Source organism: Plecotus auritus (genome assembly GCF_963455305.1).
Source record: "Plecotus auritus genome assembly, chromosome: 8".
Classification (NCBI taxonomy): domain Eukaryota; kingdom Metazoa; phylum Chordata; class Mammalia; order Chiroptera; family Vespertilionidae; genus Plecotus; species Plecotus auritus.
Window position 1 is genome coordinate 156,392,959 of NC_137782.1, and position 27,477 is coordinate 156,420,435.

The following is a 27,477-nucleotide window of genomic DNA, read 5'->3' on the forward strand; positions in this document are numbered from 1 at the left end:
TGGAAGGACCACTGAGTCCACAGTTCAGCTTCATTTTTTTTTTTTTTTTTTGGCGGTTCAAACAGTGGTAACAAATTGCAAGGAAAGCCTGCTACCAAGCTACAGTCACCTGACTCCAGAAAAAAATGCGTATTTGTTGTTTCGTCTCCTGAGCCCATCTACCGATGCATTTCTCCTGCCCTCTGGACCTCTCTCCCCACTCCATTTCTCCCATATTTCAAAGCTTAATTTAAGCTCGGCCTCCTGTAAGAATCCTCCCCTAAATCCAGTCTAAGTGACACTAAGTAGCTCTGTGACCCGAGGCTTTTACAGAGGACTTTCTCGCCATCAATAGATTGGTGTTCAGGAAAACCCTGAAACTGAATGCGAAAGAGTTTATGTGTAATTCTGTGTGTGCTTTCCTGTGTTCATAGTCCCATGAGATTTTAAAATGTGTCTGTGATTTTAAAAGATTGAGAAGCACTACTCTCCAGCAGGGCTTCTCAGACACCAACCGTGCACAGGAACCATTTACATACATTTCATTAAAACGAAGGTTCCAATTCAGTAGCTCTGGAGGGAGTTTTGGTGTTGCTTGCCCCAGGACCACATTTGGTGGCAAGAGGCTAGAATATTTCTAGTCAGCACTCGCTTGCCTGCGCTGGCATGTTCTCTCTGCCCCTTAAGTAGATTGCAGGTTTCTGGACAGCGAGGGTGCTTAATGCTGACGCTCCTTGGCACTTCTCCCACAGTTGGAACTAATAGAAAAACAGCCCGCCTTTGGGCCTGACAGATGCTTGCTCTACAGACATTAGTGCATTGATTGAACCTGATTAAAATACCTTCTCTAGGTCCACTGTCTTAGTCTCACTTAGGCTTCTAAGGGTACCACCAATTTTTCAAGGCTAAACATTTCCCTAATTCAGAGCAGCATCTCAGAACCCTGAAAATTTCCCCAAAGCCAAGCTTTTCTCTCTCTTCTGTATTGAAATAAAAATCCATCAAACCTAAAAGCCATCATAGCACAGGAAAGGCATTCCTCGGAAAGGATAATTCACTATATAAGGGCATTCTCCCTCACTGGCGGTGTTCGGCACCAAGAAAGATGTTCAGTACAAATAAATAATGTAGAGCATCAAAGAAGCCCGGATAAATCAAATCAGCATCAGCAGGCCCTGGAAGGGGCAGGTTCTGGATAAACTGTTTGGAGCCCAGATGTGAAACCTCATAAAGGATAGGCAGACAGTGAAAGTCTCCAGAAAGTGAGGAACAGTACAGACAAGTAAGGTTTGGGGATTAAATTGCTGCCTCAAAGAACCTGCCACTTTATGCTTGCAGAAGCTGTAAAAGAAGTTATTTAGTCATGTGGAAATAAAGTGTTGTTAACAGCAGTTAACAATAGAGCAAATGAAAACAATTCTACACACAAAACATGTGCAAAAGAAATTTTTCATGTGGTATTTAATATACATACATACGATTTGTACTTATGAAAATGCCATATGCAATGAAAGCTATGCATATTTATAAAAAATACCTTTAAGTGGGCCAGTAACATTTAATATTTTCCAATAAATTCATACATAAAATATATACATTAGTGCCAAGTGGAACATATATTTTGAAATATGAACCCCAAGTAAAACTCCCAGGAATCTGGAGTAAAACCCACGTATCTGCCAAAGGAAACTTGGGAGCAATTGCCATTTGCAGAGGGGAAACAATGCCTGGTCTCTTATCTTCATGGACTGTTTTGCTTGTCAGATTTCTAACATCACTTCAGCCGAGTTTTGTATTTGACTTCCAACCTCCTGGCCATTTGACCCGCCAACTATTATTTTCTTTGAGGCTTTTAACGCTCCACCCTAGTATTTTGTTTTCCAGAGCAGTTGTGTCCGTTTCCTTTTCACTTCACCTAACGTCAGCGGTGGTTTACAACATTGGCTTCACTGGCATCCTAAGGTTTCAGACAGACCCGAGGGCGTTGCGGTGATGACCCACAGCTGATACCGCTCTGGAAAGTCAAGGTCCCTGGAGGGTCTCTGCTTTGTGCCAGGATTTCCAGCCAACCGCGGAGTCCCTGGCCCGGAGCGCCCTCCTCTCCCAGGTTCCAGTCCCCGGCCCAGGCCCACGGTGAGGCTGGGACCTCGCCGCCGGAAAACACCGCCCTTTCCTGTCGCCTACACGATCCCCAGGCCGACGACTCGAGGAGGAAGAGACCAAGGCGGATTAAGAAAATTAATTAACCAGGTCCCGGCTTGGCTTCCGGGCGGAGAGGAGGGGCGGGGCGGCAGCGGCGGTCGCCGGAGTGACCGGCGGGCGCAGGTGTCGCGAAGGGCGAAATTTCACGCTCCCAGCCGGCAGCTGCGCCACTTGCGCCTGGTCGTGCGTCGCGAGCAACCGCCACCCGCTCGCCCCAGCTTTAGGCAAGTCTCTTAGGACCCGCGGGAGGAAAAAACACCTCCTTGTGGACTGGAAAAACCTGCAGTGTAGGCTGCTCGTGTGCCCGCTTCCTCAGCCTGCAGCTTCGGCGTCTCCAGTGTACGCAATCCACTCTCCGGGTTTTGGCGACAGCTCCAAGGGGAGCGAGCTGGAAACTGACAGCACGCGACCCTCCTCCGAGCGCGGAATCCTAGTGGTGCGGGGACCCGCGGCCGGGCTGGGGCGGTGCGGTCGGGGGGCGCTCCTTCTGTGCTAGTCACCCGCCCGCCGTGCCGGAGCGTCGCTGGGCTAGGTCGGCTCGTTGGGACGAGGAGAGGTGGGCGCAGGAGGGTTAGCGCAGGTGTCTGGGTTGCCGGCGGAGTCCCTTTGTCCTTGGGTACCTAGGCGCTAGCACCCCGGGGTCCCTTTTCGAGCCGGGCGTCCCGCGACCTCTCTTTGTGCGGAGGGACCTGAACGCACCTACTCCGAGGGAAGCCACCTCCCTAGAGGTAGCGATGGGGAGGTAAAAATGGGTGCCCATTGTCCTCCGTGGGCTCGCAGGCACTGCCGCCGGTGACCCCTCGCCCGTCCACCCGCCCCAAGGCGCTGAGCAGGTACCACATCGGGGTGGGTCAGCTCGGCCGCCCGCGCCCTCCGCCCCGCCCCCCGAGCAGCGGCCCCGCCCCGCCCCGCCCTTCGCAGGCTCAGTCCCTGAGTCCGGCTGCCGCGCGCTCAGTCTCTCTCGCACCTTCACTCTCTGGTGTGGCAGCAGCGGGCGATCCTGGAGACCAGTGGCCTCGGGCGCCTTCTCGCAGTCGGGGAGCGGATAATGCAGTGAGGAGGCCCCGCGCCAGGCCACCCGCTGGATCTGCGCGTAGCCGGCAGGGACTGCGTGCGCCTTCGGAGGCGTCAGTGCGAGGCGTCTGGTCTCGGACAGTGGCTGCAATCCTCGGGGGCTGCTGGTGAGTTGCTTGCTGCGTGCCCACGGCTCCATCCTCTCTGTTTGTCCATGCGTCTGTCCGACCGGCGGCCGCGGCCGCTTCTGGCGTGCACGGGGTACTAGGCTTGGAAACCCCCTAGGGCACGAGGATACCAGGGCATTACCTTCCAGCTGGCGTCCAAAGGACAAAAGGGGACATAAAGTATGCTGAGAGAGGGGCGCCAGTACCCGGACGCAGACATCCACCGTCCGTGCCCACCACTTTTCAGGGTGGGGCTGCACGTTTACTGCACCCTTCGAGCTATTGAAAGCCACTCTGGGCGCGTATTGCGTTTTTCCATCTGAGAGCAAGCCGCACATGGCTACCGCTCGCCTCCCATCGAGGACTGGCACCAGGGCCGCACACGGGTGCGCCTTGCAGATCTGCGGTGGCAGTACCCCCCGGGAGCCCTTCCCTCACTTTTACGGTGGCGGGCGGGTGGGGCGAGGGGCAGGCATTGTGAGCAGAGCCCCAACCTGTAGGTTTGGCATTTGGTTTGGGGTTTTTTTGGTCCGTGGTTTTTGAACAGCTGAAGCTTTTTCAAGATGTTTTTCCTCTTGAAGCTAAGTGTCTTGACGCAGACAAGTATCAGATATGTGAGGACGAATGGATCTGGTCAGTCCGTTTTTTTGTTATGAATTATTATACTCCATTCCTCTCCCCTAGACTTTGGAAGGCATGTGTTTCATCTTATAAATAGAAAGTAGCATATTTTTTGGCAGGACCTGCTTTAATACTGCACAGTCTAGGAGAGGTCAGTTTAAAAATAAATATGCACTTGAATGTTACACTACTGAGAGCCAGGCTGCGGCTGGGACAAGCTGCGCGGACAGCAGCATCAAAGCCGGCAGCGCAGCTGTGTTGAAAGGAGTAAAAGCCCCAGAGTGCAACCCAGGCTGACAGTCAAGTAATTACATTTTGTTAAAAAAAAAAAAAAAGTGAGTGAATTAAAATGAGGGTGGGAGTAGGAATGTCAGGACAGTATTGCAATAGGAATTGTTCCAGTCCTGGTTTATTCGGGAAAGTGGCTCCTGGTGTGTGCTGAGGCATTCTTGGAAGGCGGTGCTGGGTGGGGGAGGGAACTGATGAATATGTTAAGGAGACTAAGATTTGCTCCCACCCCCAACTCTTGGGCCTCACAATAGCAAAGCGTTTCTTGGCGGTGTTGCCTTTAAAGGAGGACAGAAATTAGGTGAGCAGCAGATTGTCCCTATTTGAATAGCAAAGCCAGGTTGGGGCACTTCCCTTAACATCATGCTGATGATGCCCCTGGGTATCCCTACAGTGATTTAAAAGACTCCTCTAATGTTCTTTCTTCTGACAACTAGAAGACACAACTTCTTTTCTGGACAGTTCCAGAGGTCTTCTCTTTGAGCCCTTACTAGCAGGAAGAGTAAGCTACCCAAGTATTGTGTGACAAATCCTTTTCAGAATAGATTTATTTTTATTTATGTTTTATTTTAGAGAGGAAAGGAGAGGGAAAAAGAGAGGTAGAAACATCAATGATGAGAGAGAATCATTGTTGGGCTGCCCCCCTGCACATTTACTGGGGATCGAGCCTGCAACCCTGGCATGTGCCCTGACCGGGAATCGAACTGTGACCACCTGGTTCATAGGTTCAGTGCTCCACCGCTGAGCCATGCGGGCCGGGCCAGAATAGATTTAAACACTCAGATATAAGTTGGGGCAGTTGTGCAATGTTTGGCATTGTCACATGTGAAATCAGTGGTAAAGACTATATAGTCAAGGAAGGGTTGAAAGTTCTTCATGAAGTCTCCCAAAGAAGGTAGGTTTTCCAATAGGCCCCATTCATTGAATGCAACACCCAGTACCAGCCTCTGGGCTCACCCATCAGAACTTCAGAAGCATTTTGGGATCCATGGCAGTTTCAGCTTTCCAGTGGATATCGCCTGCAAGAGATTTATATTATGAAACCCATGATTGGAACATGGTGCTGTGGCTGTGGCAGCAGCTACAGATGAGAAATAAGTAGCTCCCCCTTCTCTCAAAATCTGAGCAGTGCAGTTCTGTTTTGTATCCCAACGGAACATGTAAAGACAGCTAGAATAGTGAGTATTGCACCTTTTTTTTGCATTATAGTGTAAATTTAAATGGAAGATGAGTGAATACAAAGCTGTAAATAACATTTGTTGCAGAAGTGCTCACATGAGCTAGTGTGTTCTATCTGCTCTATAGTGTTTCCTTTAATGTTGTGTTTTATATCCAGCATGTTCACAAAAGCTTCCCTTTTCACTTCTAAAATCTGTGGTATTCAACAGTATTGGGAATAAAATGGTTTTAACCCATGTCACCCAAAGATTTTTACCAGGCCAAAAAAAATTTTTTTTGAGCTCCTTGGCTAGGAGCCATAACATTTATCCAGTAGGTGGAATACAGTTCATAACCCGGAAAACCTCCAGCAGATGTCCAGACTGTTCTGACTATTTTAATTACTAAAATTCTTGCTTTCGGTCTAATTTCACTTAGGCCTGGCCTAATTTCTTTCCAACCGGAATCCTGTGGACCTGTTTATTCATTGGTTGAATCAGAACTTAAATCTATTTTTAAATGCATTATGTTTGCCAGAGAACAAATAGGGTCATTTGAAACTACTACTGGATTCAGCCAGCCACAAAATCTTCTTTACCAAGCATTGATGCCCAAGGATTCTTGACTTTGGACGTTAAAGGTCCTTCCTATATGGAGCTTGTCCTAAGTGCCAAGCATTCTTCTCATCCCTTTATTTTGATGAACTCATTTATTTCTGACAGTTCTACGTAGAAAGAACATTTTAGAGATGTGGGAACTGAGGGCAGACCTGTTCTATAACTTGCCCCAGAATACACAGTAAGGAACATACCTAAACACAAATACAGGGTGGGGCAGAAGTAGGTTTACAGTTGTTCATATGGGAGATAAGTTAATAATAACAAGAAGAAACTATTTCACATACCCCAAACTGTAAACCTACTTTTGCCCCAACTTGAATGCAATTTAACAACTCAATAGGTGCATAGATGAGTGGCTAATCCTGCATGAAAGTCAGCACTTCCTTGGGGTAAGGAGAGGGAAAAACATCCTGAGGTTAAGAAACCTCTGAGCCCAGGCTGCCTGGGCTCGTGTCCTAGCGCAGGTGCTTACTATTTGTGTGACTTCGGGCAAGTCACTTAGCCTGTGCACCTCAGTTCAGCAGTTATGAAATGGAGATAATAGTATTACTCTGAGGATTGAGTGAGTTCAAATATAATGCACTCAGAATAGTACCTGGCCCAGAGTAGGCACAATAAATGCTTGATGCTTTCATTGATGCTTTTGTTGTTTTCCTTGGTGCTTAATACTGGTTCTATCCTTAATATTCATCACTACTCTTTGAGATAGATAGTATTGTTCTTATTTTCCAGATGACAGCACAGGCTCAGAAAGGTCGTGTAACTTGGCCAAGGTCACCCAGCTAACTTAAGTAGCGGATTCAGGTTTGAATTCAGGTCTGTTTGCGCTTGTGCAAAATACCAAAGCTCACGGAGGGGCAGGGAAGCTGTTACATCTGACTCATGGTAGGGTTTTTAGCCTCTGGCAGAGAACTATTTCGTAGTACTGTGTATCTTGCAATACGAGGTCCAAAGGAAGGTAACAGTAATTGTCAACCGTAGTGAGTGCCATTAGAATATTTTATTACTGGAGCTGGTCCAGTCCCATTGGATGTGGCAGCAGCCTTCTGCAGAGGATCCAGCATCAAACTGCTAGAGTTAACCCAGTTTAATTTGTATCAGGAGGGTTACTAGGTAAACACGTAGGACTCTGGAACACATAAGAAAGCCCTGCCACAGCCAAGAACAGTGAGTTTCAGGGGCCAGGGATGATGTGGAGCTTATTACAGACTGTATCCTTGCTTCTAAGTTCTAGAAAGTCTGGGTGGCAGGGCTCAGTCAGCAGTCGGGATGGCTACCTTCTTGAGCCTAGTGACCACATCCACAGTGCATGGCCCTTCGGTCCCTTGCATTCGGTGACATGTTATATATGCTTCATAATGATGTTGCCTCAAAAGAGCTAAAGCAAGAGGCAGAAGCCCCAAGTAAGCGGGGCAGGAAGCTCTGTCCTTGGCAGAAGTCAGGCCTCATTACAGTTCTGCACATGCCCCAGTCCCTGCCAGATAAGCTTCTGGTGTGAGAGATAGAGGGAGGCCTTTGAAATCCAGAGGGATGCCCTGGATAACCCGCAGGGGACCTGCCCGGCCTCCACTGCCTTTGATTCTGTGGATTTGCGATTAGCTGTGGGGAGCTGCTCAGGAGACTGTGTTCGGACTGAAGTTGGGGTTCTGAAAAGGATGGCTTGAAATAACCCAGGCGCCTCAAAACTTAGGGCTATATAACTTTAGTGCTGTCCACCCTCCATTGAGACACCCACCTTCTGCCTTCATCCTTTAAAATAAAGGCTACAAAACGAAATAACACCCCACAAACCAGAATAAAATTAGTAGCCAAATAATTCAGCAGGAATTGTATGTTTCTTTACTTAAAAAAGAAAAAGCCTTCCTGACCTTGATATACTTATTCATTGCCAAGTTGTACCAGTCTCATGATGATGGACAGTACCTCTGGTGCAAAAGCAGTTTTTAAATTGAGCCATACAATTTTATAATACAAAGCATGATTTCTGAGTAGTCAAGCAAACTGATGAATTTGAAAGTTGGTAAGTTTTAAATTAATATATGCTTGATCCTTATTGCTTTCCTAAGTCATGAATTAACAGCAGAATCCTGAAATTGCACATTTAAAAACACCCAGATATTCAGTGATTTGGTTTTACTTGCATCTTTGAAAAAGTCATCATTGGCCTTCTAGCCTTTGATTGTTTGTTAGACAACACACCTGCAATTAGCTAATACAGCACCGCCCAACGTGTGCCCTGAAACATCAGAAACGGATTCTTTGGGAAGCCAGTCTGATTAAGGCCCCTTTGTGCAGGGCTTTGCCAAGCATTTAGTATGTCACCGTGTACAGTGACTCACAGGGAGATGGTGTCCAAGCCCTTTTGCCCACAGAGCAGCTGGCAGGACTAGTCTGACAAGAAACCCTCTGGGAACCCCCGAGCCAGAGGCAATAGTCACACACTGCAGTCTGCCCTACAGAGCAGAAGGAACCAAGGACATTTTAGAGAACCACCAGGTGTGCAGGAATAGAGCCACAAGAACACACTAGAAGATGCCAGCAAACACTCCGTCACTTGCTATTTGATACAATCAATGCAGAATTAAATGGAGATGGTCACAGAGGGACTGGCCTTAGCTCTGACCCTGTAACTGACCTCTCAGGGTCACTGTCTCATTCCTAAGATGAGGCATGTGACTCTAGATGATTTCAGATAATCTTTTGCTTTAGAATCCGGTGAGCCAGGATTAGTGGCACCTATTAGCATAGCAACTTTATTAATAATAAGGTAAAACCCTGGGTTGAAAATACAGACCAGCGCAGAGCAGCCTGAGCCAGCATGGAAGGCAAGGAACGTCAAAGTCAGGCCTCTATTTAGTCAGCTTACACATTGGGGAATCTGTCATGTTCTGGTGACAACTTGAAGGTCCTATTTGTAGACACATCAGGACAATGATAGATCACTGTGTGTTTAGCTGAAAAAGACCTGTTCTGTTCAAATCCATTATAATCACTTAGGCTACACACATTTTTTAAACAAGCAAAGGCATTTTTGGTGAAATGTGGGTTTGCCATTTTGGAACGTATTTGCTTTCTTTTCCTTTTTATTTATTTATTTTTTATAACTTTTTCTGCCAAGGGTCAGTTCAGACATATAACAGTGATTTTTAACACAGCAGGAGATGAGGCTCTGAGGCCTTAACCTGCCAACTATGTCACCAGGCAAATCCCTCCTTGGTGAAGAAGTGGGGCAGGGCGGGGGGTGGGGGAGAAGGGGGATTGAGGATGCAGAGAAAGGGATGGATTTTCTCCTGGCTCTAAATTGCTTTAATTCCATTACTGTTTCCTTGTATCCAAGGCATTTCTATAGTGTCTTATACCTTCTCCTATTAAAACTGCATTTAAATTATGGTTTATTGACACTTGGAGCTGCCTAGTTAAACTATTGGCTCTTTGAGAATAGGGACTAAACCTAGTTAACTTGGGCATTCATCTGTTTTCCAGTAGGACCTAATGAAAAAGCGGACAATCTAATCCTAGCCATATTATCTGATTCTGCCTGTGGCAACATCGTAGTGTTGTCAAGCCAGAAATTGTTATCACTTACCTAGCTTATTTAAGTCCTGTCATAGTAAAATGATTCCTTCCCGGGCTACAGAACATTGAAGTTCAAAGGGAGGCCCCTCCAGTGGTTTGACATTCCTTACGATCATCCAAGGTTTTTCTGAAAACCAGGCCACCACCAGAACTTCCTCAAAGCCTATGCTGGACAGTTGCAACTACCACAGCAGCTTTCTCGTGCCCAGGTCTGATTGTGGCAGCTTGGCACCACGTGTCCACTAGGAGCACAGTCTGGGCAGCCCAGTTGCTGAGGAGAATAAGGGTTGTTGTGTTTCCTAGTGCTTGCCTAGAATCCTCAGCCATGACTGTATGAGCCATGTATTGGTGTGCATTTTGATCATTAGTCTACACTGGATGTGAGCTCTGTAAGTGCATCATAGCTGTAGCCTCAGTTCCTAGAATACTGTCTGGCCCTTAGCAGGCCCTCAGTAGATGTTGAAGGTGAGTGACTAGCCAGGGGCCAGATGAAGGCACATGGAAGGCTTTTCTCCAAAGCCTGCTTCTTATTAAGTGAATCAGCTTAAGCCACATGTCCCATGGTGGGCATGTCTTAGTACCAAACTGGAAACTTTTCTTGCTCTCAGATGACGAGTGAAATGTTTTCCACAATAATGTTGATTTTGGGCCTTATTTAAGTTTAGTGTAAGTTTATGGTGGATTTTGTTCTGTCTTCCTCTTGAAGAAGCCCTTAAGTTATGGGCTTTACCTGAGGGGCCAGCTAGGTGGAGTTCCGTGGCCTGATATCTCGGGGGGTGGGGGGGGGGGGGTGGGGAGGAGGGGCATGTGGAATTAAATAGTGACTTCATTCTAATTCCCGTTTTTCTCAGAATGGGAAATCATGCTTGGAACCAGAACATCTTGGGGGATATTCACACTATATTTATAACAATCAGTTCACATGTTCAGATCCCAAGGTCTGAAAGAAATAAGGTTGGAAGAAATACCCACTATGAACTTTCAGCCTGTCTTGTTTCTTATGCAGCTCTAGTTTTTTAGAGTAATTAACAATAATTGCCCCTTCTCTTGATTGTAAGCTCAGTGCCCAACAGGACTTTATGTGTGGTGTCTGCTCCTAAGATGACACTGTTACTCATTCTGCAGATGAGGAAACTGAGGCTCCCAGAGAGTCACTGGCATTGCCCTGTGCCCTTAATTTAATACCAGGAAGGATGAGCAAGATGATGAAAAAAAACTGGCAAAGGTATTTTGAGTCTAAGGATAGTCTTAATTTAAAAGTATTATATTTTTTTTCTTAAAATTCCCTAGAAGCTGATGTTTCTGAAAACATGTACAGTCATAGAACCCTAACATTTCATGATGGACAGGTCCTTACCTCAGCCCCACTCTCTCATTCTGACTTGATAAAACTGAGGCCCTAAGACTTTGAGTGACAGAGAGAGAGAGAGAGAGAGAGAGAGAGAGAGAGAGAGAGCGCGCGCGCGCGAGCGTGAGCACGCATGAGATTTCCTTCTTGGCCCAGTTCCTTTTCAAATTATTATTTTTTTAGCCAAGGAAAAGAAAGAAAAATTTAATTCCAATATACTAACATAATAGCAGAATTTCTTTGGTTAAAGAGGAGGGAGGGGGCAGATAGGGAGGTTGGCATTACTTCTCTAGGTCTTCCTGTTCTTCACCAGTGTTCCAGAGGTGCCTATGTTGACCCCTTAGGGTCCCAGGGAACACAGTGTGTGTAACCACTGTCCTAAAACACTTTGTAATATTCAGTTAAAATAAATCTTAAGCACAAGTCTATGATTTTCATCACCTCTCTGTGTGTATGTGTAGGTTACTTGGACATCCCAGGGGATACTACCTTAAATTAGGAACATGAAATAGAGGATATTTATTGCCCTAACTCCTCTCCCAGTGCAGGGGTGCTTGCCTGCTTTTCTCCCTCATTCCCTTGCCTATGGAATCCCCATAGCAATCTCAGATTCAGTGTGGGAAAGCTTCCTGCAATGGGCCTCTCCCCATTAACTGAGTTGCTTTAGACTTGTTTTTCATATCTAGCCCTACCTGGCCTCCCCATGAACCTTAACCATATGCCCTTAAAATTTTCTTTATCTGACCAATAATGGTTGATTGTAATTTTCCCAACTCAAAGGAATCCCATTTGTTCTCAAGGCTGGAAGAATTGCACCTGGAGAGAAAGGTTGCATGTATGTGTATAGAAGTTAGCCCTGAGTTCTGTTGACAGAAGGAATTATCCTCTGATCAAGCTGGAGGGTAGGAATCCCTTCTTATTGTGGAGATTGTTCACAGGGCAGACACACACCATTTTAGCCCCATCTACAAGCATTGTACTGTTACCCCTTCTTCATACTGTATTTCAGTAGATGTTCTGTTTTTTTCATTTGGGATAAAGATAATGCTTTGTGTTTGCATCAGTGCTTTATTGGTATGAAGATTTTCACTCTCAGCTTTTATAGTCACCTGTGAGATAGGCAGGTTTGGGGTAATTATCTCCATTTGCACAGGAGGTACTGGAACCCCTATGTGTCTGGAGTTCTACAAGGATCCTACCAGACTGGTCCAAGTTTGGGCCCAGGCCTCTCCTCCCTAAGGCCTACAACAGCAGTGAGAGTTCTATGGACAGTTTTGTTTGCCCAGGCAGTCATTCATTTGATAGGTGTTTTTCTTTAAGTACCTGATCTATGCTAGTCAGACATTGATTCAAAACAACCCTTTTCCATAGAATGTTCATTAGAGTTTCTTGAGTTTCCCTTGTACATCTTGTGCCAAATAATGCAAGTTCTCCCCTTAACTCATTTCCTTTTGAAAGGAAAGGTCAAGAGAGCAAGCTTATTGTTTCTCCAGGGCCTCATTCTTTAAGAGTGACTTTCATATAACTAGTGAGTCTGCGTTCAGGGGAATGTGTTGTGAATTTTTTCTTAAGGCTTGCCTGTCTCGCTGAGACTCTGTTTACATATTGCAGTCATGGATAGAAGTTATTTTTCTTTCAAATCAAATATTATTTGCCTTAATATGAAAGACCTGTAAGAGCCTGTAGGACTACTGTGGCTTGCATTGATAGACTGTTAAATTCTTAACCCTGCATGGATAGAGAAAGGTTAAAATGTCTTATAGATGGAAAAATTAGAGAAAGCCTTTGTCACAAGAAAAGAGGCTACAATTCCTTGTTAAATGACTGTATTGAGTTCATTTTTTCTTGTAGGAGTCATAGAAAGATTCCCTCTTGCATTCCCAAGAGGGCAGGCAGGGTTGAAGAGGAAGGAAGTTAAGGCAATCACATTCAAACTTTCTCACTTGTTCATTCATTCAGCAAACATTTATTCAGTACCAACTGTGAATTAAATATCATGTCTCTCCCCTGAGGAAGGCAGTCTACTCCGGGAGACAAGAAGTGATTTCAGGGAAAAACCAAGATGGTAGCATACATAAACACCTAAACTGCTGCCTTGTACAACAATATCAAAACTACATCTAAAAGACAAAACGGACACCATCCAGAACCACAGGAAAGCTAGCTGAGTGGAAATTCTACAACTAGAAGGAAAGAGGAAAGCACATTGAGAATCAGAGGAGCTGCAAAAGGCTGAGGTACGGAGACGCACAAGCCCGTGGAGAGGACGGGCAGCTGGCTTTCTAAAGTGGGAGGGAGACGGAAGCTCCTGACTGCGCTGAACTTCAGTTCCGGGTGAGTTACTGGGAACCCAAACTCATTTGGGGAGAAACTGGACTGTCAGGAAAAGAGAAAGCATACTGAGACTCAGGGGAGCTGTGGAGGCAGAGGTCCGAAGGCACGCGCACACAGAGAGGACTGACTGCTGAGTGCACAGGCGTCTGAGTGCACGGCTGGTTTTCTAAAGCGGGAGGGAGACAGAAGCTCCCGACTGCGCTGAACTCCAGTTCCGGGCGAGTTACTGGGAACCCAGACTCATTTGGGGAGAAACTGGACTGTCTGGCAGCGGGCGAAACTCGAGGGCGGCTTTCTCTCAGAGGTGCTTACAGTGATTACCGAGGGACACTGAGACCCAGGGGCCTCATAGGGCAGGGCTGACGGGAAGCCAAAGCTGTCTGCTCCGCCCTGAGACTCCGCCCCATCCAAGCTGAGCACAGAGGCTTTTGCAATTTTGCAAGTCTTGTCCCATAAGGGTGTCTCCCGCACAGAAGTTCTCCTGGTGTAGACACAGCTGATCCTCACAGCCAATTGGCCTGGAGGTCAATTCCTCCCAGTGATACCAACAACAATCAAGACTTAACTACAACAAGGCTGTACACACAGTCCACAAAGGGGTGCACCAAGAGTGTCCACCTCAGGTAACTGGGGAGGCTGAGCCACTGGGCCATATAGGACACCTAGCACACAAAGCTACTCTACCAACTCAGGGAAGCAGCAAAAATGTGGAGACAAAGAAACAGATCACAAACGAAAGAAATGGAGGAAAGCAAATGACTGGATATAGAGTTCAAAACCACTGTTATAAGGTTTTTCAAGAATTTCCTAGAAAAGGCCGATAAACTTAGTGAGACCATCGAGGATATGAAAAAGGACCAACTAGAAATTAAACATACACTGACTGAAATAAAAAATATTATACAGAGACCTAACAACAGACTAGAGGAGCGCAAGAATCAAGTCAAAGATTTGAAATACAAAGAAGCAAAAAACACTCAACTGGAAAAGCAAAAAGAAAAAAGAATCCAAAAATTTGAAGATAGTGTAAGGAGCCTCTGGGACAACTTCAAGCATACCAACATCTGAATTATGGGAGTGCCAGAAGAAGAAAGAGAGCAAGATACTAAAAACCTATTTGAAGAAATAATGACCAAAAACTTCCCCCACCTGGTGAAAGAAATAGTCTTACAAGTCCAGGAAGCACAGAGAACACCAAACAAAAGGAATCCAAAGAGGACCACACCAAGACACATCATAATTAAAATGCCAAGAGCAAAAGACAAAGAATATTAAAAGCAGCAAGAGAAAAATGATAGCTTTGCTGGGTAGAGTAATCTTGGTTGTAGGTTCTTGCTATTCATCACTTTGAATATTTCTTGCCACTCCCATCTGTCAGTTGATTTCTCAACAGAAACTATGTAGGCCAGATGGGAGTGGCAAGAAATATTCAAAATGATGAATAGCAAGAACCTACAACCAAGATTACTCTACCCAGCAAAGCTATCATTCAGAATTGAAGGTCAGATAAAGAGGTTCACAGATAAGAAAAAGCTAAAGGAGTTCATCACCACCAAACCAGTATTATATGAAATGCTGAAAGGTATTCTTTAAGAAGAGGAAGAAGAAGAAAAAGGTAAAGATAAAAATTATGAACAACAAATACATATCTATCAACAAGTGAATCTAAAAATCAAGTGAATTAAAAATTTGATGAACAGAATAAACTGGTGAATATAATAGAATCAGGGGCATAGAAAGGGAGTGGACTGACAATTCTCAGGGGGAAGAGGGTGTGGGGGGTGCGGGAAGAGACTGGACAAAAATCGTACACCTATGGATGAGGACAGTGAGGGGGGGAGGTAAGGGCAGAGGGTGGGGTGGGAACCAGGTGGAGGGGAGCTATAGGGGGAAAAAGAGGAACAATTGTAATAATCTGAACAATAAAGATTTATTAAATTTAAAAAAAATTATTTTTAAAATTTTCCAAAAAAAAAGTGATTGCAGTATAGTGTGATAGTTGGTAGGTTCGAGGTGTAAACAAGTTTGAGAGGCATTGGGGGAATTGGAAGGAGATAGAGCCACAGGAGTGGACGGGACCCAGATTACTAAAGTGGACCTCATCAGTTATCTTATTTCCCAGCCTAAGGGTGGGTCTGCCATTGATAAGATATACTAGAGCAATCTAGATGGCCCACTCTGATACAGAGTGGAAGATAAAGTGGAAGGAAATGAGGCCAACCCACTGTGTAATTTTCAGACCTTTGTTATAAGGGATGGACAAAAGGGAAAACTAACCAGGCTTATTCAATAACATTTGAGGTTCTCTTGTGTTCCAAGAGGAGGCTCTGGAAGTGATTTTTATCAACAGGTCTTACATTTAGCTCCTTTGCCCACTTATTCTCACTGTGCTCACCACCTACCTGGGGATATCAGACATACAATCACACAAAAAAGGAGAATAGGGAAATAACAGAATATAGTCCAGTGTAAGCTCTACAGGAGCCCTAAGAAAACCTGCAAGCAGGCAGTATGGAGCCTGGGTTGCATGAGGTGAGCTAGAGAATTCCTTGAGGAAGGAAGTGACTGAAGCAGTCTTGGAGGATGTTATGAACAGTGGTCAATGGTAAAAAGGTGGAAGTATAGTCCATGTAAGGAACACAGGGTTCTGAGTTTCAGAAAGGTAGGAGGGAAGTGAAGTGTCAATAGCAAGGAAAGGGAGCTATTGTCCCCTGTGAAAGTCCTGTGTTGTACACAGCCCGGTGCCCGAGCTTCCTCTGGGAAAAGAATTAACAGCACTAACGCTCTTTTCTAAGAGCAGGATGTTTGTTCTTCTCCTTAAGACTCAGGGGCTTTCGTTGCTTCAAATTTTTAAATCTTTTGGCTTTTCTTTTCGTAAAGTCAAATTCCTTTTGAGATTCTTTTTGACAAGAGTACAAATATTGAAAAGATTTTGTGAGTTAGAGTTGGAGGAGCTGGTGTTTGGGACCATTTTACTCATTCTTGGTTTCTGACAAGGCCAGTTTACCACCTCTGCCTCTCATTACTGTTGAGATTATAGTGTGTTATTTCCTCTTGGTGCTGTCAGACTTCTAGACACATAGTCTGGAATGGGCCATTCTATTCTCATCCAGCTCCACGGCAGTCCTCACGCTATCCAGGCAGTGGCAATTAAGAGCACAGACTGGAGGCCAGTCAGTCATGGCTGAAATCCTAGCTCCTCCACGTTTGGGCCGATTGACCTAAGACTTAATCTACGACTGGTTCCTTAGGAGTGTCTTCTAAGACTTGCTGCCTGGCCCACAGCAACTACTCAGAGGTTAGCCATTACTCTTCACAATGTAAATTCCTCAGAGAACTAGGCATTTCAAATTTGCTACTTTCTGTGGACTTGGACTGGGAGTTGGCACCCGGGGGCAAACCAGCTCCTCTCATGATGGAAGGACTACCAGGGGTTATGGATTCAAGCACTCCTTAACTTGAAGTTCACTGTGTGCCATGTGTTGTGGGAGGCCAAAAAAAAAAAAAAAAAAAAAATGGATAAGACCCAGTTCATGCTCACAGAAGCGTTCTCAGCCTAGTCTGAGGGGATATTCTTTCAACCATTGGACAAATATTTATGTACAAATGACACAGGAGAGCCTGCCATGGAGGTGGGCTGAGAGTGGATTGGCCACCGTGTTTCCGAATATACTCAGTGCTGGTTTGATGCGGAGAAGCCATGTTTCAGCCCATAGACTGAACATGGATGATGGTCAAGGGCCCTAAGCAGGATGGGAGAATAGCATGGAGGTCCCAGGTAAGTCCCTTCACCCCACTAGGAAGTCAGAATGTTCAAGGAGCCTAAACTTGAGGATACGCTATAAAGGCTAAGGACAGAGAACTTTGCTTTCTATGGTGGTATGGGCCAAGAGACTATAGCCTGAATTTCTGGACACCTGTCAAACCTGTTGTTATGGATCATTTGATACTACTGCCACTGGACAGGAGTTTTTAGAGAATAATTGCTGACTTAAATATTAAGGGTTTTTTTGTGAGCAACTAAGCAACTTCACAAGATACTTTCTTTTGAGCAGAGTTTAGAAGGAATATCCTGGCTGAATATTGCTCAAAACTTCAGGTTCTCTTCCTGTATTGATAGAGTCCTTGGTGCTTCACAAATCAAGTGGGATCCATTGATTGTGGAAGCTGGGAGCAGTTTCCAGTCGTAGCCTTATTTGATTCATATCCACCAAACTGAGTGCCTGCCTTGGTCCTTTGGACTGAGTCCCGTGTAAAACGAGTCATGATTAGTGAGCCAGGCAACTGCCAGGGATCAATGTCCATATCGAGTCCTTCCCCAGTCACTCATTTTAATGAGGAGAAAGGGTCTGATGGCCTCTCTTCAAAAGTATAGACTTGGTATTTTGTGAGGTGGATGTTCTGTCTTCCAATTTTGCGTCTAAGAAGTCTTTCAAGTAGTACAGTCAGGTCCTATAAATGTAAAGAGCGTACACAAACTAGCAGTGAGTCTCTCATATGGTATTTGTGGGTTTCTATTTAATCAGGGTTGTAAAAGAAAAGTAAATACAAGCTGTAGCTGAATCATAAGTGAGAAGTCCATTTATAAATAATTGAAGGTGAGACATGTCATAGACTTTCTGAGTGGGTCTATAAAATACAGCCTGGCCCGTCCGTCTGCAAGTTCATTTGCATGACGTTTAGGCAGCTGGGACCTGGGCTAATGCAGTTTTACAGTTTCAGGGCATATAGCTCTGTCTTCAGTTTAGATGATATGAGGAGAGGATGAGAATCTAAAAATAGAAAAAGCATCTTCTTATCTTCTCATGGGGGGAGTGACAGACTGAAACTATGAAAAGCATCTTCAGGATGGTGTTGGTTCACTGGGTCTTCTCCCGTTACATTTATTTCTGCCTTAGATTTTCACTGAAGTTCAATGTTGAATTTCTAATACTCTGATTTTTCCTCCCTTGGATTTTAAAATTGTTTGTGTGACTGAGAGAAGAGGGTTGCAAAAGGGTTGGCGTGAGTGTCCTGGTTGAAGTAATATTTTACTGTTTCTGATACCAAAGGGTGGCTGGTCATCCTTATATTAGTAAAAACACAGCTATCTTCAAATGGAAAGTCCTCCAGGGAAAGTATGTGAGTGTTTTTATAGGCGAATGTGACATAGGAAATAAGCAGTGACAGTGTTCCCTTACAGGAGACTCGGAATGAACAGGTATATAAATACCATCCTAGGGCACCATTGGGTGGGCCCAGAGTCTGGGCTGCTGCCCGCTGTGAAACCCTCGTCCTTACTCAGGTCCCCTCCCCACGGCAAGGGGGAGGAGCCAAGATCTGTTTCCCTGTAGCTTCTCCTTAGTAACCCTGAGGCCTTTTCCATGACAGAGAAATGAACCCTTCAGATCCCTGAAGCATCGTGGCCCCTCCATATTTGGGGTTTCTTGAGCTGCTACACTCCTTCAGCTGCTTCTCATGTGTCACAACTTAGTTTATTTGTCTTCTGCTGGACCCCTCAGAGCATGTAGGAACGCAATCCAGGTGGCCTTTGTCCCTTCTAAAGTGGGGAGCCCGGGGTCAAAGGCAGTTTTCCCGGACGTATCACGGAGGAATTGTCTTCTTGTTGGCAGCAGAGAGAAAGAAATACGCCAAGGATGCTTGGGGGTAGGGAGGTGGTGGAGGGTTCCTGCCACCTCCTTATCCTTTCCTGGGACTGTTGGAGGAATCATTTAGTATTTTTGCTGGGGGCCCAGATGATGCTGTGTCTGGGTGCCAGGAAGAAGGGCACATTGTACAACGCTGAGACAGGGAAAAGGGAGCAGGAGCTAGGATGTCCTTGAAGGATGTGACAACTAAGCAAGAAAAGGGACGTCCGGTGTAGGCTCACTTCCCGCAAGTAGAAGGCAAAGGGCTGCAGCTCCCTCGGGATGGTCCTACCCCCTCCCTCCACCTGCCCCTGTTTTTATACATGTGTGTTTTAAATTAACATTGCAACCTATTTTGTAGGAGGCAAGGAATTTTTCATCCTCTCTTTCCACTAAGAATTGATCTAAAAACAAATAGCAGACAAACCAAACATTCCTTTCTTAAAATAAATGGAATTTTAAAGAAAACTCCAACCTCTTTGTTCCTTTTCAGAGCCCTGTGAATTGCCAAAACAGTCAACTCTAAGTAATTGAGGAACTGATTTTTTTGGTGGGTCACTTTGTCACATCCCCTTGTTTTTTCCCTCCTCCTGGCCACTGCCTTGTTTTGGTCTTTTCAGCGACACTCTGTTTACCAAAAGGATGACAAGGAAATGAAGCAAGGGGCCACTTCCGTTTTTCCTTCATTGAATTAGTATTGCTGTGGTGATTCCTCTGATGAACACTGTCACTTAGGCTTAAATCTGTCACCGGTAAGAAACTAGAGTTGGCTAGCCTACTGCAGGAATGACCACTGGGCACTTGTCTTTCTTATCAAACCTGTGGCTTTCACTTCCTCTCCAGGCCTTTTGTGCCTTGGATTTCTCACAAGTTCCTGTAAGTGGGAGTCTGTGCATTTGCCGCTGGACTTCCATGCCTGCACATCTGCCAGACATTCTCTCTGGCCTTGATAGGAGGTGACAAGCAACTGACTGGGGAGTTGAACCCTTCTGGTGGCGGATCTGTTCTCTCCAGTGCCAGGAACTCGGGCCTTCGTTTTCAAAGGCCTGCAGGTGAATATTATCTTGAGTGTCACCTAAGAGGGGGAAAGAGGAGCAACAGTGATCCAAGAACTGAGGGAAAGGGATTATCGATTGATTGTGGAGAGTTCAGATTTCGAGGTCAATGGGAAGGGTTTTTGAGAAAGGGCTTACACATTGGAAGGTTTCTTGATTTCTCTCTCTCCTTCCCTCCTCCCTTCCTCTTTTCTTTTAATTTGAGGAAGGTAGTGGGAGTAGAGGACTAACGGTATGAAAGGAAAGATGGAGAACAGGAGAGGTCCGAGTGGGCAGGCTACACCCTCGGATGGTTCGGGACCTGGTAGTTAGCGATGGGGTGGGTAGAGGCCTAACTGAAACACCAAGGCTAGACATTCTTTTCGTTGGGCCTGGGAGACACCCACGAGGGCTCGCTCAGCAGAACTGTTAGTTCTGCTCTAACAGTTCACTGCTGGCCTGTGAGCCCTGCGAACTTAGCTCTTCCTTGCCTCTTCTCCCCCCACCACCCCATAACAAGAGCATCCTGCTTCCTTGGGGCAAAGAGCAAAGATTTGGAGTGTCCCCCTGACTCGGGCAGTCCCACTCTGCTACATCCCTCACTCTACGACCACATTGGTCGCCTGCCAGTTTTTGAAATTGGCAAGGAAGGACCCGATTTTGTATTGTGGCATTAGGACCATCCCACCATAAAAGGTTGCCAGCTGTGTCACTGGTCACCTCCCGAACAAAAGCTGTGTCCCGTAGGCCCAGAGCCTCCGCTGCCTGTGCTTTCCTCCACAGGGACACCCTGCAGTGGCCATCCCTCCGGTGTCCTTAGTGTCCTTGTGTCAGTAGATTTCTCAGGTCGTGTGTATAAAATTGGCTCTGCAAGAAAATGCAATCTGAGCCCTAAGCAACCCAGGGCTACTTCTTGGCCAGTGTGGCTCAGTGGCTGGGCATCAACTCATGAACCAAGAGGTCACTGGTCAATTTCCAGTCGGCACATGCCCGGATTGTGGGCTTGATCCCCAGTAAAGGGTGTACAGGAGGCAGCCGATCGGTGTTTCTCATCCATGTTTCTATCTCTCTAGCCCTTTTCCTTCCCCTCTCTCTTAAGAAAATCAATAAAACCATTAATAAAATACCTACTTTACAATTCACTCAAAAATGCAGTATTGCCTGGCTGGAGTGGCCCAGTTGGTTGAGCCTCGCCCTGTGCACTGAAAGATTGCTGGTTTGATTCCCGGTCAGGGCACATACCTGGGTTTCGGATTTGATCCCAGGAGGCAGTCAGTCGATGTTTCTCACTTTTATCCTTTTCCAGCTACTTCCTGTCCCTGTGGGCAGTCACATTACTTGTGTGTGCTTCCAGACATACAAGCCAATACAAATGTATCAACACACTTTACACCTACCACTTTTTCCTTTGAAGATATGTATCTTTGAAGCCCTTTCCATATCAGCATATAAAGAGCTGCTTCATCATGTTTTAGACCCGTGTTATGTTCTTCTGTATGGATTCACTTTAATTTATAATCTGTGACAGTTAGGTTCTTTCCAACTCCAGGCTGTAACAAATGGTGCTGGATTGGTAACCTTGTACACATATATGTAAGTTGGATAAATCTCCAGAAATGTCTGTAAGTGGAATTCCAGGGCCAAAGGCATGAGATTTGCAGTTTTGATAGATATTGCTAAACTGACTTCCAGTGAGGGTAGACCTGTTTCAGCTTATGCTATCAGTGTCTGCAAGGCCTGTTCCCTGCCCTTACCAGCCCCAATGCCTTATCACACACTTGTTTCTTAATCAGGCTTTGCAATGCCTCCCCTTCATAATTTGGGAGCTGACTGAATTCCTACGGAGTGTGCTAACTTAAGTGTCAAGACCTCAAATTCTAGAGCCTGGCTACTTGGCTTAGTGCCTGGTTGCCGTGCACTAAGTATGTGCCTCAGTGCCTCAGCTGTAAAATGGGCATATTAACAGTAGCGGCCTCCTGGGTTCCTGTGAGTGAGCTGGTACTAGCACATGGCAAAGGTTGGAGCAGTGCCCGGTACATAAACACTCGCTGTTGTATTCGGGGTTGGTGATTTCCAGGAGACACACACATACCCTCTCCAGGACCAGCCGCTTAGTTACCTGTGAGGAAACTGCCCATTGGGTTTCTGCATTAGCGATGGCAGGGGAGATCCTGAAAGAGAAATCAGCCTGGGAAGGAAGCAGGGCGTGGATGTCCCCTGGCTGTGATAGCGAGGGAGCCCAGAATTCTAAGTGGAGGGGCAAGCGTGGTTGGCCCTGAGCTGGAGGAGAAAGATAACGGATAAGATAGACCCCAGTAGTGTCTGAGCTCTCAGATATCTTCCTCATATCGCATTGAAAACATCAACTCCCCTAAACTTATAAAACTGACATTTTGCCCCAATTCCTTTAAAAAAAAATATCCAAAAACATCCAATTTATTTGGGAGCTCTTAGCACTGGCACAGAGCAGAAGTTCAATACAAATTACTGAAGTCTAGAAGCCTATGTTCCTGTTATGCAGTAAATACAGTGTAAATATTTTCAGAAGAAAGAAAAATGCCTTTTAAGGTATCTTCTTTCCTCTCCCACTCTCCAGCATCTCACTGCCAGCAGCTTATCGAGCCTACTCGCCAGCCCTTTTCTTTTTTCTCTATATTTTGTCACTTCCCTGCCATCTTTGGGTCCATGCCAATGGCCTAAAACCCAGCTTCTCCCAGGCTGAGCCAGCCTCGGCTGCGGGGCCTGCAGTGCCCGTGCCCGTGCCCAGGCAGGGACCGTGGAGCGGGCATTCCTGGAGCCTTCCAAGTGCAGCAAGCGCTTTCTCTCCCCCTCCTCACCACTCCTCCTCACCCTCCCCAGCTGTCCAAGGAAGGGGTGAATGTGAGTGAGTGCGCGAGAGACAGAGAATTGCACTCTGGCTGCTGCTACTTTCTGGCCTCTTACTAGTATTTTCCTAAATAATGTGACATGGCCTGTCTCCGTTTCTGGCTTTGCAAAGCCCTGGCACCACCAGCTGAGCACAGCAGCCCTGGCATGCCCTTGAGGGGTAGTGGACACACTGTATCTTTCCATGGAAGCTGTCCTCCTAGCTGAGTGTGGGCAGTCACCACTCCAGTGGGCAGCTATCCCTCAGGGCTGTTCCCACCTTCTGCAGGAGGCGCCCCAGCTGCTCCTGCAGGCAGTCCTGGCACTGGGCCCAGTGGGCAGGAGGGCAGCGCCAGGCCCCTGGGGGGCAAGGCCCTAGGCTGTGGTGCACTTACAGGGGAAGGAACTTCTGAGGTCAAAGCAGGAAGACCCAGTGTTTAAACTTGTAACTGCTGCAAGACCCAGTTGAGAGTTAAGACAGAGAAGGTCTTCCTATGATTGGGTTCCCCATATTCTTGCTTGAGCATCTCGTTGAATGACAGCCTCCAGGCATTTCTAACCTGAAGTGAGAAAGCAGACCCCCAGGGCCACAAAATAGCACCTCAGGGCGGTTGAGCCAGTGCCTGCGGGGTTCTGCTGGGCAGCTTCCAGGTGAGCCCAGTGTGGGTGCAAAGCCGGTCATGCTGCCGCGGCTCCTCCCCACGCCCTCAGCCGGGTGGCGATGGGTCTCTCCTGCCCATCATTCTCTGCCGCCTCCGGCCTGGCTGCAAGTGGCTTCCCAATGGAGCCAGTTGTCACCTTGCCAGTGGGGGCTGGAGCACAGTTCTCACCACCTGCCACAGGCAAGTGAATTTAAAACTCTTGCTGAAAAGAAAAATATGGGGTAGATGTAAGCCAGCCTCCAGCTGCTACAAAGCAGGTGTGGCTCTGTTCAAGCCACCACCTGGCCCACTAGCCCACTCTTCCCAATATTTATTTGTTTACTTGCTCTGTGGCCAAGGAGAGGTGGGGATTCCCACAGTGGGCGGGGCTGGAGCTTTTCCTTGGGAGCTGATGAGACTGAAGAGTTGGAGGGTGTTTTTCAAGGGTGACGATTTTCAAGGGTGATGATCTGTAAAATGAGGGCCCCCAAGCCTTCTTGTAGCTCATCACCTCTAATCCCATGTAGCCCTGGGCAGGGAGGCTGTGTTCCTTTTAATTGCCACCAATCCTTAGTGGCTTACAAGGATACCCATGTAATGACTACCCATTTAATGACTCAATTTCTTCGGGTCAGGAATGTGGGCAGGGCTGAGGCTGTGAACCAGGTGTCAGAGCTGTAGACTCATCCGAGGCTCAAGGCTCGACTGGGGAAAGATCCACTTTCTGGTTCCCTCAGGTTGTTGGCAAAATTCACCTCCAGAGGCCCTCTCTCAGCAAGGTTCAAACCACTAAAGGGGGGTCCCCACCTCCAGTCTGCAGAGGTGGACTCTTTTATAATGTAACCTAATTGAGGTGTGACATCCATTACCTTTGCAATATCCTGTTGGTGAGAAGCAAGTCACGGCTTCCGCCCACAAAGCCCTTAACACCTTCCGCCCACAAAGCCCTTAACACCGGGAGGCAGATCACGAGATTACCTTGGAATTCTGCCTGCCTCAGGGAGAGGATACACGCTTATCAGTAAATGTTTCCAAAGTATTTTCAAGTGAAGGCCCAACCTATTCTGTAGGATCACATGCTTTTCTTTGAAAGGAAGCAGGTTTGTTCTTTTCTCCCAGCTCAGAAAGCCTCCAAGTCCCGACACCCCGGCCAGCCACGTTCTTTTTCCACTTTATTCCGGCTCCTGCTCTTCCATTGGTTGGCTGTCTGTTATGGAGAAAAGGTGCTTTTTTGTTTTGCTTTTTTTTAATTGTTGTCTTTTTTTACTTTGAATCTTAGAGTTTTCTCACCTGGAAGAAGTCATGTCATTAAGATTTGGTTGGACACTAGCATATAATAGTCACAGTCACTTAGTAAATGATATTTCCAGCCCCTTTCTTGTAGGGCTATTTATTTTATCCATTCATTGTATTAACCCACAAAACTCAACAACAGAATCTAGTCTTGCTAGTGTGAGTGCCAAAGCAAAAGAGAAAATGTATTTTAAAATAAATCCAGCTGTATGTAAGGAGCTGAACTCACTCTGGTCATGAAAGGACTAAAATCTGAGGCATGTCCAAAGAATTCTGCCCATGGCCATGTTTCAAAAGTGCTGATGTCACAGGTTTGGGTTTTTTTTTTAATATCTCTCTTTCTCTTCTTTTTTTTCCCCCCTGAAGTAAGATCTAAGGTTAGTGGACCCTTGTTAAGTTTTAAGTTTTTATCCTATTTCATGGAGGGAAACAACAAAACGGCTTCAGATGGGAACTGTCCTGCCCTTATTCGCAGGCTCTGGTGAAAAGGCAGGCGCGGGTGAGCCTGAAGGGCCAGCTTCCTGTAACCTGCGCTGCTTTCTTTTCCAGGTTTCCATGTTGTGGAAGGGCTTGGAGGTTGTGACCGGCTCTCCAGAGAGCCCCACTTGGCTGTAACTCCAGGAAGGTGTCTTCGACCTCCGTCCCCTCTCACGGCCCCTTCCGAAGCCACTGGAGGAAAATGGTGTGACAGTTTCCTACCAAAAAGGGTTGTCGGGCACACAGAACCCCTGTGAAGAAAGTGGCCCTTTTCCCCTTTTGCAGAAGAGACATTCTCAAATTCCAAAATGCCAGCCAAGACCCCCATTTACCTGAAGGCTGCCAATAACAAGAAAGGAAAGAAATTTAAACTGAGGGACATTCTGTCTCCTGATATGATCAGCCCTCCCCTCGGAGACTTTCGCCACACCATTCACATCGGCAAGGAGGGCCAGCACGACGTCTTTGGAGATATCTCCTTTCTCCAAGGGAACTACGAGCTTTTACCTGGAAACCAGGAGAAAGCCCCCCTGAACCCGTTCCCTGGGCACAGCGAGTTCTTCCGGGCCAACAGCACCTCCGACTCCATGTTCACAGAAACGCCCTCCCCTGTGCTCAAAAACGCCATCTCCCTCCCCACCATCGGAGGGTCCCAAGCACTCATGTTGCCCTTGCTGTCCCCGGTGACATTTCATTCCAAACAGGAGTCCTTTGGGCCGGCCAAGCTGCCCAGGCTTCACTGTGAGCCTGTGGTGGAGGAAAAGGCCCCCGAGAAAAGCCGTCTGTTGGAGAACGGGATGGTCCACCAGGGGGATGTCTCGTGGGGCTCCAGCGGGTCCGCGTCCGTCTCGCAGTCCAGCCAGGGCAGGGACAGCCACTCCTCCAGCCTCTCCGAACAGTACCCCGACTGGCCGGCCGAGGACATGTTTGACCATCCGGCCCCGAGCCAGCTTGTCAAGGAAAAGACTAAGTCAGAGGAATCCCTCTCGGATCTCACGGGCTCCCTCCTCTCCCTGCAGCTTGATCTCGGGCCCTCGTTTTTGGATGAGGTGCTGAATGTCATGGATAAAAATAAGTAGCAGGACACCTCCAGCGATTCAACAACAATCAAACCACAACAACAAACCACAGTCGAGGAGAAGAGCTTCACTGGCTATATTTGCAGTTATGTGATGGGTTTTCTAAGATAATGTTCCTACAGAGTATTTTTTTACTTGTTATGCCCTGTTTGCAAAAACATTAAAAAAAAAAAAAAAAAAAAAAAGGAAGAAGGAAAGAAAAAAAAAAAAAAGACCTGTCCTGGCAAAAAGAGGAAGTGAGTCAGTGAGAACCCGTTTCGGCAGGCATGGCTGATGTTCAGCTCACAGGTTTTGTTTGCAGACACATAGGAATCTGGTTTGGCCAGGATGGCACCAGCCACCAAGAGCTGCACAGTCACAGGGAGGAACTTTATAGCACTCTGCATTTTCTGAGCGAGAAGAAGTCAAAATTTTATTTAACACCTAAGCCTTTCTTTCTAGACTCCTTCCTATATTCTGTTGTTTGGGCTCACTGTAGCAGATTCTTCAGTGTTAAAACTGTTCTGTTTTCACATTTGAACAACTTCATGGGTTTGTGGGATTTTCTTATAGCTCTTACATATACACCTATATATTATGTCAATATTGCAGAATTTTGACTGTCAGCTACATGTTGGTAGGACAAGCAAAGTATTACTGTAACTAAGTTATTTTTAAAGTTGAAATATATTTTTATGTGCCTTTGGCTTTTTTATTGCAGAGTCTGCATTTTATAGATACTACATCAAATGTTGTCATTTGACTTGTTTCCATTGTGGTTCCATTGTAAGCTGCATATGTGTATGTTTGGAAAAGCTAAGTACCTTAGCTTTATTTTCTCTTTTCTTCCCCTGTTAAAGTTTTCATAGCAGCCAACCATGGATTGTCAAGTGTAAAGGCACAGGTTACTCATGGCGCTTCTGCAGAGACTGTGGGCTACACCACGTAATGTTCTTTGGAAATATGGGTATTTTAGTACAGTACATACCTGCATTACATAGGTACTTCATACAACGCAATAAAGAGTAAATGTTAAAATGACCTTGCATGCTTATAGTAATAAACAAAAGAGTAATAATATTTTCTTATTATATAGTCCAGAGCTAGAAAAATTGCTAAAGTGTACATGAGTCTTTAAAATAAGGTAAGAGGTGATTTCCATTCACTCTGTAATT

The 27,477-nt window shown here is 46.3% G+C and overlaps 1 protein-coding gene across 6 annotated transcripts; it reads left to right on the forward strand.

Moving 5' to 3' along the window:
* The first annotated feature begins 1,861 nt into the window (after positions 1–1,861).
* CDC42EP3 (CDC42 effector protein 3) lies at positions 1,862–27,338 on the forward strand. 6 transcript variants are annotated; one of them, XM_080686748.1, is made up of 4 exons: positions 1,862–2,617; positions 3,170–3,362; positions 24,594–24,697; positions 25,317–27,338. In XM_080686748.1, the coding sequence occupies exon 4, from the start codon at positions 25,553–25,555 to the stop codon at positions 26,321–26,323; it is 771 nt and encodes a 256-aa protein (XP_080542874.1). In that variant the 5' UTR covers positions 1,862–2,617; positions 3,170–3,362; positions 24,594–24,697; positions 25,317–25,552; the 3' UTR covers positions 26,324–27,338. The 6 variants fall into 6 exon arrangements, with proteins under 6 accessions (XP_080542874.1, XP_080542871.1, XP_080542869.1 ...); XM_080686747.1 differs by having other exon boundaries at positions 2,549–2,737; XM_080686745.1 differs by lacking the exon at positions 24,594–24,697 and having other exon boundaries at positions 2,254–2,617.
* Positions 27,339–27,477: the final 139 nt, after the last annotated feature.